At 43.8% G+C, this 11117-nt stretch overlaps 1 protein-coding gene across 3 annotated transcripts; it reads left to right on the forward strand.

Annotated features, from left to right (window-relative positions):
• The first annotated feature begins 1788 nt into the window (after window positions 1–1788).
• ASB8 (ankyrin repeat and SOCS box containing 8) lies at window positions 1789–10954 on the forward strand. 3 transcript variants are annotated; one of them, XM_054591182.1, is made up of 5 exons: window positions 1789–1885; window positions 2352–2867; window positions 5143–5306; window positions 6752–6856; window positions 9078–10954. In XM_054591182.1, exons 3-5 carry the CDS (start codon window positions 5178–5180, stop codon window positions 9708–9710), a joined length of 867 nt encoding a protein of 288 aa, XP_054447157.1. In that variant the 5' UTR covers window positions 1789–1885; window positions 2352–2867; window positions 5143–5177; the 3' UTR covers window positions 9711–10954. The 3 variants fall into 3 exon arrangements, with proteins under 3 accessions (XP_054447157.1, XP_054447155.1, XP_054447156.1); XM_054591180.1 differs by lacking the exon at window positions 2352–2867 and having other exon boundaries at window positions 9078–10953; XM_054591181.1 differs by lacking the exon at window positions 2352–2867 and having other exon boundaries at window positions 5147–5306; window positions 9078–10953.
• Window positions 10955–11117: the final 163 nt, after the last annotated feature.

Below are 11117 nucleotides of genomic sequence, written 5' to 3' on the forward strand. Positions count from 1 at the left end.
AGACAAACTCCTTCATTTTGGATCAGCATGCCCCAGTGTTTGGAGGTTTAATGTTCTTTAGGGCCCTAATATAGTTTTCTGGTTTAGAAGCAATGCACACAAAATCAGACCACTGCCAGTTCATTGATTTGATCAAATGCCTTAGAATAGCTTGGTGTGTGAGGGTGAGAAACTCTAGCTTCCACGTAATCTCATTCAAGTCCCTTCACACTTTCCCAAGTAAATCTATCAATCAAAAATGATATAGTTAATATGTAGCTACAGTTTCATATCAACCCCCAACTTCCTCCCAGTCAGAGGGCTGCCCCTAAACCACCCTCCCACCGCGCTGACAATGACCAGAGGGCCTTCAGGCCAGAGTCTGGAATTGCTGGCCTGCAGGCTGAATGTTGTCCGCTTTTAAAAATGATTCTTGGAAAGAAAAAAAAAAGTTGCCAACATTTGCAATTTGGGAGAATTCATGTTTTACGAATCTGGAATTCAGCTTCTTCTGGACTATTAGACGATCTCTCCGTAGCAGAGTGGCCGGAGGTGGGGGGCACACGCCTGCGTGGCAAAAATCCTTTGCATTTGGAACTGAGAGAAGACACACTTAGGACAGGAGCTTTTTCAGCTAACCACACCCTCACTGGTGTGCATGAGTTGTCTGAGCCCTGCTTTACTTTCAGGCTGGTTAAATTTTGTTGTTTAGAGGAAGCTTTGGGAAGTGGGTGAGGGGCCACTCTTGGTTGAAAGGCTCCCAGGTAGATCACAACACTTAACAGCCTTTGTGGGCTGCTTCCCTATTTACATGCACCACTATGTGCTACTGGCTTCAAAATGTGTATGCTTTATGTCAGTGATTGCGACAGGTGTGCCACAAGAATTTTTAAACCATTCTGACTATAGTAATACCTAACTATTTAACCAGGGGCACTGACTCCTTTTCCCTTAGATTGGCAAATTAAAAAAATGACAACAGCCAACACAATAGTAGCCTTCCTGTGTGAATCAATCAAAATTATATCTATTTTTTTGTGTGTCAGACCAGCAAAAAAATATAATAAACTTTTTGGTGTCCCGCAGAATTTTAGCAGTTTATGTGTGCCATGAGATGAACAAGGTTGAAAATCGCTGCTTTATATGGAGAGTACATCAGAGGTGTCAGCATCTCTCTGGGTGGGACCCGTTATTGTCAGCATGTACCTCTTTTTCAGTACTCAACATTTGGGCCGCTTACATACACCTCTTGGGTGGTTGTTGATCTTTGGTATAGCTCCTTTTGAGGGAGGGCAGACAATATCCAGGAGGGTTCGAGAAGCATAAATGCGTTCCAACATTATGAATAATTCTGGAAGTCTTTTATTTGCCAAAGACACTTCTTTGTAACAGTTCGGCCTCCTAACCCAAACTGAACTAGTGTACCGACTCAGGGAATAATACGGGAACGAGGTGCTCCGTCCTGATCTCAGGTGTAGACAGAGGGAGGCAGCGGGGGTAGGGGGCGGGGTGGGAGGCGTGGGGATTGCGGCGCAAGGATCCACTGCAGGATTGGTCCTGGCAGGTGCGGCCCCACAGAGTCAGCCCAACAGCTGGGCTAGGGAGCTTTGGCCCCTCTGGGGCAGACTCGAGACCCTGGGCTGCAGGGGAAAGCCCCACATTGCGCCTGCGTGCAAAACCTCAGAGCAGGGCGAGAAAGTGACTGGTTAGGTAGGCCTGGGTAGGTCGGAAGATGCTTCAGGAGTCTGCGCAGGCGCGTCCCGCCTACAGACACTGGTCGTTGCGCAAGCGCCCATCCTTGTCGCTCTTCAAGTCCCGTAAACAGAGGGGCCCTCTGGTGACAACTTCTGCTTCCGGGTCACCATTTGACAGCGGCTCTCACGACCCAGCTCAACCCCACGGTTCGGTGAGTGCGGCCCTCGCTGCGGGAATGCCTGCGTCCAGGTTCCCTAACCCGGCGCACCATGCCCAGTAACGCTTCCTTTACTCCCCGCTTGGGGTCCGCTAGCCCTCGAGACTGAGACACCGTCCTAGCCTTGGGGAGATCCGGGCGGGGGTTGGTCCTCCCCTGGGGCTCCCGCGACGCAGATTGCGCGACTCTCTCAAAGTACCGGCTCCAAGAGACCTGCCGGGGTTGCTGCAGTCTTTAGGAGCCCATGCGGAAAGTGACACCAAACATCTCGCATTTCATGCCCTTTCCCTCCGTCCTGTAACGTCAGCGAGACAAGACAGCCGGGAGACTTCCCTCAGCGGGTGCAATGGGGGTTGGGGGTGCCTCTGGTGGGGCCGAGGGTCTCCCCGCCCGGACAGAAGCCGAGGCCTCCCAAGCACCAGAGCTGTTGAACGTCGCCTCTCTCCCATTTTATTTCTAGCTTTGCAGTAAAAACCCCTGGGTGTTTTCTCTGTTTCCGAAGAGGAAGAAAACTGGAGAGAGAGGGCTTTCAGCTCCAGCGGAGGAAAGGGGTCACTTGGAGGTCAAGTTTAGATTTCCTTGACCATTCTTGACAATGAATGTTGTCGATGTGCTCGGGAGCTTCACTCTTCACCAGGAACTTGGAGGCAGCAGCAGAGGACCACTGGTCATATTCTGAGTTAGGAGCTCCAAGAACGCAGCAAAAATGATTGCACGTTTTATTTAGCATCTTCAGATTATCATGGCCCAGAATCGGTTAACAGAACCACCTCAGTCTAAGACTTCCACTTCCGATGCTCTGTCTTCTGCCCCCACTCTTGGAATCCTGACTTAACTGCACCTCTGTCTTTCCCTTTTTCCTTACAACAAAGAAGTATAAGACGCAGACCCTTGTCTCTGAGGAGTTTAGTGGCTGTTGGAGAAATTATGCCAATTATAAACTATCTAGAAAATTTCAGAGAAACATATAAACAAAGTAAGCTTATAAACGAATGTACGCTTATCCATAATAAAATAGGGGAGCATTCCCAACTGAAATTATTGATACCTATGAACTGAATATTTTTAACTTGCATTCTAGTAATTGCTACTGTATGTATATGTTTTAAGCAGGTAAATGACTAGTGACTAGCAAAATAAAAACTATTAGAGTTTGTAGTATGTTACATAATTTATGAGGGAATACGCTATCACAAAAAGCAAAAATTACATAGTATTAAATGACCAAAATAATAATGGGATTTTTCCCTTGGTAATCCTCATATGCATAACATATTTAATAGCAAATCTTGAGTTTTTGAAGATCCAAAGTAATAAACTTTATATTGGTTCAACAAATATTTATTGAGAACATGCCATGTGCCAGGCACTATTGAAAATAACACTATATTTACACCCAAGGAACTTAACAGTTTAATAAGAATATGGACTTTATAAACAGTTATACACAGAGAGGTGATACTGCATACCACATTTCCTGTACAACTTTTGATATACGAGGTCTGTCTAGCCATTGTTGAAAAAGTCCAGCCATTGGTAATATAACAAGAATGGTTTGCAAAACATCAGTGTAACCTGGCAGCCAAGGACAGTGGACTGCAACGCACGTGTGAACAATGATGACTTCACTGTACTAGTCAGTGGGGACGGTAGACACTGTTGAATAAGCATGTGTACTGTGCGCCATTGCATTCAAAATGAACGAGTAGAGCAACACATCTGCATTAGTTTTTGTGTTAAGCTTGAATGTTCCTCCATGGAAACTATTCTGATGATTCAGAAGTCCGCAGCTGTGGGCAACTGGTGACTGGCAGCTTCATCACAACACACCCGCTCATGCATCACACCTCATGCAGAGTCTTTTTGAGGAACATCAAATCACCCAGGTGACTCAGCCCCCCTACAGCCCAGATTTGGTGCCCTGGGACTTCTGGCTTTTCCCAAAATTAAAATCACCTTTGAAAGGGAAGGGATTTCAGACTATTGATGAGATTCAGGAAAATGTGCTGAGGCAGCTGATGGCAACTGGGAGAACTGTGTGTGAGGTCCCAAGGTGCCTATTTTGAAGGGGACCGAGGCACCACTGTCCTATGTACAATGTTTCTTGTTATCTTGTATCTTTTTCAGTAAATGTCTTTATTTTTCATATTCCATGGCCGGATACCTTCTGGACAGACCTCGTATGCTTTTTCATGGAAATGTTTCACCTTATTTGCTGTAATTTTAAATGTTTCCCAACTAGTATGTGGCTGTTACACAACCAAAACTTTTACCATAGTTGAATTTAAGTATATTGCATTATTTTCTTCCATCCTAGAACTCTCTGTCATGTGGTTTGAACATATAATTTGCTCAAATCTATTTCTCAGTTGTCACAGATGGCCAGTTATTAAAATTTTTCATTCATTTTGCACTCAAATCAGCTTATTTTCCTACAACTGCAAGCATGTGTCCTTGGTGTGAACTTTGAATTTTTTTTCTAAATTCATACAGATGACTCCAGAGTTGTACTTTTGCGTTCCTTCCTTATCTTATTATACTGAATATAACTTCAAATATTTCCCATTTTCTTCTTTGCTGAAAATATTTTAAGCTATTTCACAGATGCCTTGTGATTAACAAAATGTATTTGTTCCATAGTCTCTTCCCTCTCTTCACACAGGTAACAATCACTTGCATGCCTTTTAGTCCATCAATCAACCAATATTTATTAAATACCTAGTTTTTGTGAAACTCTGTGGATGGCCTTATATGGTGAAGAAGTGGAAGATAAGGACCTTGCCTTCCCATTGATTACAATTTAGAAGGAGAAAACCTATAGCTATAACTATACTGCAAGGTCAAATATAACGAATAATCTAAATATTGTGCTGATTAAGACCAAAAAATTCAGAGGAGGAAAAGAATATTTTTGGGGCACCTTCAGCCTTTTAAAAAAATCCCCTTCCTTGTGTTCTCTTGTTTGAAACCACAGGACTGCATGGGGGCCTTGGGGCCTCTTGGGGGAATCCTGTGCTAGACTAGGTCAGAGGGTAGAACTGGGGTTCTAAGGGTCAAGTCCTCTGTGTCCAGGTTTACCTGGCTCCCTAAGCAACTATTATTCATCTTTTTCTTATGATCAAGAGAAAATGATATTAATCATTGATCTCTTTGAAATCTGCTTTTAGTATTAAGAAGGCCTCAGGGGACTCCTACCCCTAAGGACAGATAGCTCAGTGATATTGTATATGCCTAAAACTTCTTTGTTTCAGGCAGTTTGGAGCATGTGAACATACCCTGAGCCTTGATGAGTTCCAGTATGTGGTATATTATGCAGAGCATTCAGAGCAAATACTCTCTCTCAGAGCGCTTAATCCGAACAATCGCTGCCATTCGTTCCTTCCCACATGACAATGTAGAGGACCTCATCAGAGGGGTGAGTGTGCTGTTATTGACACGAGAGTCCTTGGGGAGGCGAGGTAGGAAAGTTCCAGGGGAACCCTAATAGATTACAGATCTGTGGCTTTGACTCAGGTGAAGATCACAAGGTTTTTACAGTCTTCTTAAATGTGTTAAATGTATTAACTTGACCATTATAATATATTTTCTCTATGTTTTACTTCTCTTCCCCTCTCCTTTTCACTTTGAGCATCTGATATTGTCCTTCAGGAAATATGTTCTAGATAACCTTAGTCTCATATTCTTTGTAAAGTCTCTCTCTGCATGTGGTGCATTATGGGATCCAGCGAGCTCAAAGTCTTCTACACATGTACTAAGGGAGGAAGGAGACCAGCAAAGCAGAAGTGGTTTTCAAATCCTTGTGGTTTATGATTACATGGAGAGATATCACCTGCCTCTGTCTTAACAGCAGCTATACCTCCAGTTCTGTGAAGAATAGTATCAACCCCTAAAATGCATGATAATTTTTGACTTAAGAAAACACCTTATTAGCTGTTGTTTAACCACTGTTCAGTATTTCTGTTCCATGATTAGTGTATCCTAGAAGGTCCTTGATACCTTTTTCTGTATATTATTCCTGTTGAAGAAAAGTTACAGGGTAATTTTTTGTCACTAGAAAATGTATCTAGATGGTTACTTCTGTACATTCTTTTTGACAACTTTAGAATCCTTAGTTATCACCTGGAGCTCTGTAGCTGTTTCAGAGTTGTGGGGCACAGCTGTGAGAAGAAAGTCATACAGCGTTAGCTTGTACTTAGCAGAAATGGTATCAGAAGGCTCTGCAGTAGAAATTTCATCACGTTGTAATTCTAGCTCCAGTGCTGAGTCATCCAGTAACTTTGGTCTGACTGTGGTATATCCTCTCCTTTGTCAGCTTTGAAAAAGAAGTACCAGCCGGTGCAAGATGGCAGAGAATGCCGATTCTAAGAGGCTGCTTTGAAATTGTTTGGAAACGAAAAGATAACGTTATGATGACCTTACTATTAGTGATGGTCATCTATTGAATGGCAAAAAGAGCATTCCAGTTCTCCTGGCTTAAGTCTGACAGGCTCACTTTCCTGACTTTTTCAGAGCATGGTGGCCACAGAAAACTTTTCCAGCTTTCCTGCCTGATGATAAGGTTCCCACTGCTTCCACATGTCAGGTTATGTCCTCTGTGATGTCTGAATGACCTTCTAGCAGGCCGCCTCATGGAGAAAATAACTTGATTTAAGGACTTGACCATTCCTTTTCTTTTTCTTCAGTGTTTTCGCATGGTTTGGGTATTAGCATTAAAACATTACTTAATTGGAGTACAAACTGGGACCACTACTCTGTTTGCAGTACAGTCAGGGTTAGAACCCTCTTCCCCCCAGAACTGAATTTTGTCCCACTTAATGAGCCAGAACAGAGCGCACTGACTGAAGTTTCCATCTGCCGCAGGGAGCGGATGTGAACTGCACGCACGGCACGCTGAAGCCCTTGCACTGCGCCTGCATGGTGTCAGACGCTGACTGTGTGGAGTTACTCCTGGAGAAAGGCGCTGAGGTAATGTTTCTAACGCCGTCATCTTAATGATTCACTAAAACTTGCACCTCACCTTTTCTTAAAATTTCTTGTCCATCTCTTCCCATCTTCTAGCTCATGGTAACACTGGTATAGCCACTATTAAAGCAAAATGTAATGGCAAATATATAAAACTGTCCTGAGGATTTTATATCTCTGCCTTTCTTTTTTAAGTTGTCCATGGCTCCAGGAAGAGGGAATTTTATTTTCCATCTCTCTCCTCAGCCTTCTTTCTGGGGTTGTTTATATTTCTATTTAATCCTTTTATTGCCTTTTGATTGTCTAAGAGCTGTAAGTGCAGAGATCCCTCAACTCTGGTTAAATCTAAAAACCATGTGAGACCTGCTCCCAGACATGCACTTCTAACACCATCATCACTGAAAGTTACGTATCATTTGGCAATCCCTTCCTCGGAATGGGGCTACTTGTGCGATTTCTATATTCTATAAATGTATTAGCAGTTTCACTCTTGGTGAGCAGTCTTGAATGTGCATATGCTGAGGTGCTCATTTGAATCAGATATGCCATGAAGCTGGAGTGCAGACCCCAAACACACTGGTCCGACAACTGAAGGGCAGCCCCAGCATCTGATCTTCACTAATTATTTTGTTTTAGTGTATCTTGCTTCTGTCTTTCTGATATGAACCTCTTAACATAAAAACCATAGATATGTATTAGTTGATATTAGCAAGAAGTGACATGGTACAGTGAGTCTCCACCCTGGCTGGTGGGGCTCAGTGGATTGAGCACTGGCCTGTGAACTGAAAGGTTGCTGGTTCTATTCCCAGTCAGGGCACGTGCCTGAGTCACGGGCCAGGTCCCCAGCTGGGGATGTGTGAGAGGCAACCACACATTGATGTTTCTTTGCCTCTCTTTCTCCTTCCCTTCCCCTCTAAGAATAAATAAATAAAATATTTTTAAAAAATAAAAGAATGAACTCTGGAGCCAGACTTCATAGATTTGAATTCCAGCTGTCACTTCCAGCTGTATAACCATGAACAAGTTACTTGACCTTTCTTTACCTTTGTTTCCACATCTATAAAATGAGGATGATAAGAGTATAAGGTGAGACCGTGTCTAGAACACTGGCATGTAGTAATTTGTAACAGCTGGTTACATGTATTAGCAGTTTTGACTCCTGGTGAGCAGTCTTGACTGCGCATGTGCTGAGGCGCTAATGTGAATCAGAGATGATGATGCCGTGAAGCTGGGGTATAGGCCCGAGGCACCCTGGTCACTCAGCCTAAGGGCAGCCCCAGCATCTGATCTCCGCGTTGTTCTCTGCGTTGTTCTCTGCTGTCATTATCTATTCCCTAACTTTAGTGTGGGACCCTAAAATGAAAGCCAGTGATTCACATCAGTGATGAAAGTGAATATATCTTGGGGATCGGGGTGGCAGGGAAGCAGAAAGAGTTTTTAGCTAAATAGAAGGTTGAACTCAGTTAAATATTACAGTTTTTCTTGATTGCATTTTATGGGGGAGGATAATATACTATACATAAGTTTGGGTTTTGAAGTTTTTGTAGCCTTCAAAAATGATAGGTGATGTTGATTTTCGGCAAGCCAGCCGCTTTCCCAGAACTGGGAGACTTTGTGCTCCTTTCTCCACATGCTTTTGTCCAGGTTTCTCTTGTGACTGCACAGCACATTTTTGCAAGGGGCTGACTTAGATGAACAAGTTGAGCTTCTCTGTATGGCTAAAGAGCAGCAGAGCTACATGGGCAGAGCTTTCTTTGGCCTCATTATTTTTCAGTCTGGTTACCCTTAGCCACAGGATAGAGCGAGTTGGGATGAGTAAAATAATCCAAAATCTTTTCACTGGCTAGTATATTCAAGCTGCTTTCCAATAGATGCCTTTTAGAGTAGTTACAAGGACTTAGACTTCATCTTCTCTTTCTTTAGCCTTTACTCTATGGTAGAGATTCTAGTGAATAATAAGGACGAATAGCAGCAAACAACTAAATAATGCAGGCCAGCCAATCAGTGCACATAATAGTGTTGGTTGTTTGGGGACAGTTCTTTTCCTATTTGTTCCTAAGCTCCTGTCATTCCTCCACCTTGACCACCAAGGCCCCCTGCAAAATGCTTGTTGACCTTGTTCAGAACATTACAAGCAAAGGCAATAGATAAACACGCAAGTTCTGTGCCCGTCTGTCACCCTCAGTGGTCTACCTACTGTAATCTAGTTCCTTCGTCTCTACAGGTGAACGCCCTGGATGGTTACAACCGAACAGCCCTCCATTACGCAGCTGAGAAGGACGAGGCTTGCGTGGAGGTTCTGTTGGAGTACGGTGCAAACCCCAATGCCCTGGATGGCAACCGAGACACCCCACTTCACTGGGCAGCCTTTAAGAACAATGCCGAATGTGTGCGGGCCCTCCTGGAGAGTGGGGCCTCCGTCAATGCGCTGGATTACAACAACGACACCCCGCTCAGCTGGGCTGCCATGAAGGGAAATCTTGAGAGCGTCAGCATCCTTCTTGATTATGGTGCAGAGGTCAGAGTCATCAACCTAAAAGGCCAGACGCCCATCTCACGCCTGGTGGCTCTGCTAGTCAGGGGACTTGGAACTGAGAAAGAGGACTCTTGCTTTGAGCTCCTCCACAGAGCTGTTGGACACTTTGAATTAAGGAAAAATGGCACCATGCCACGAGAGGTGGCGAGAGACCAGCAGCTATGTGAGAAACTGACTGTTCTGTGCTCAGCCCCAGGAACTCTAAAAACACTCTCTCGCTATGCTGTGCGCCGTAGCCTGGGACTCCAGTACCTGCCAGATGCCGTGAAGGGCCTGCCCCTGCCGGCCTCTCTGAAGGAGTACCTGCTACTTGTAGAGTAGCCTGCAGGAGACGTTTGCACCATCACACAGGCAACTCGGGGTGAGGGTTTTCCCTGCACTAGTGTCTCTTTGTCTTGGAAAACAGGAAAAACAGCTGTTCCTGTTGTGTGGTTTATATTTTGAGGCAACATGTCACAACAGTAACTTCCACACCACCTCCTCTCCCCAAAGCAAGCAACCAACCAAACAAAAAAAGTCTTTCACTTCTGTTTTCTGTTTACTTGGCTTTTTATATCGCACCCTGCAAAAATGAGGTTTCCCCCGCCCCCTCTCCTTTAGGGAAAAAGTCAACAGTGCCACTTAATTTCTCTAGGAAGATGAAAGAAAAGTACAAAGTACTTAAAGAATGTGTGTTTGGTTTTTCTTTGGGGACATAATTAATGCTTTGCAAGTATCCTCTAGAAGCATTTCAATTGATCTGTGAGGACATTTATGAAAATTTCAGCTAACATTGCGGCCCAAAGATGAAGATTCTACAGCCTCAAATAGTGTGCAGATTGAGAACGGGGCTGGATGGTTCCCCTAGAGTGCCACATCACAGGGCATCCGGAAGGGACCAGCCCCCTTTCTCAGCATCGAAAGAAAAAAAAACCTTTTCCATGGTTGTGCCCAAGGATTACAATAATTCAGCAATAGTATTTCAGAAAGATTGTCTCGCTCCTTTGCACATTGTAGGAGATAGCAGACTCTAAGCAGTCCTAAGAGCTTTCTTCTAATGCAGCCCTTTCTTCCCTTGAAAGCCAGTTTGCTCTAATGGCCTGGCAGGCAGTTCCTGCACCATAGATGAAGGAGTTTGCTGTAGTAAGGGAGGAGTTGGGCTGTCTTTTCCCGTGGATCTTCCTCATTCCCTAGATGAAGCTCACAGAGTTATTTTTCTTTCAGTTTCAGAATATTTGCTCTTTACTGATCTATACAAGACATTGGTGGAGGGGATGGAGTTGGGGAAAGACCATCATGAGCTTTTTTTGAAATGGCCCACCTACCCAAAAAAGATCTGTTTTAGTGAATAATATTTAGTCAACAATGCTCCTTTACATGTTCCTAAACTAGATCAAGTTATCATTGATCTTAAATGACCTGTATGCAAATTTGAAAAACCTTTAAAAAAAAGCCGATTGGGAACTACAAATAAACAATCTGGTGGCATAGCCGATTTAAAGAAGTATATCTGTTTTTGCCCTTTTGCTATTGGTGTTTTTGCTTACTTAAAAAAATAAACAATTCTAAAAGCAACTTTGGCCAATTTCTACTGTTCCTACTTTCTCCACATTATTTAATCACCCTGAGCTCTCGTGTCCTCCCTTCTAAAATGGGGCTGTTACCACCCCCCTCATAGGCTGTTGAGGATTCTGTGACAACAGTGCTTGATACATATTGTTAATTCCTGCACAAAGAGCATCTGGCTGC

This window comes from Pteronotus mesoamericanus, unplaced genomic scaffold (assembly GCF_021234165.1).
Source record: "Pteronotus mesoamericanus isolate MK-2021 breed Mesoamerican mustached bat unplaced genomic scaffold, CSHL_Meso_final scaffold_21, whole genome shotgun sequence".
Taxonomy (NCBI): domain Eukaryota; kingdom Metazoa; phylum Chordata; class Mammalia; order Chiroptera; family Mormoopidae; genus Pteronotus; species Pteronotus mesoamericanus.

Bases quoted from the DNA above. Each gene is read 5' to 3' on its own strand.
- ASB8 (XM_054591182.1), top strand. From the start codon at position 5,178: ATGAGTTCCAGTATGTGGTATATTATGCAGAGCATTCAGAGCAAATAC. The intron at 5,307-6,751 runs GTGAGTGTGCTG...CATCTGCCGCAG, and splicing joins TAGAGGACCTCATCAGAGGG to GGAGCGGATGTGAACTGCAC. The intron at 6,857-9,077 runs GTAATGTTTCTA...TCGTCTCTACAG, and splicing joins TCCTGGAGAAAGGCGCTGAG to GTGAACGCCCTGGATGGTTA.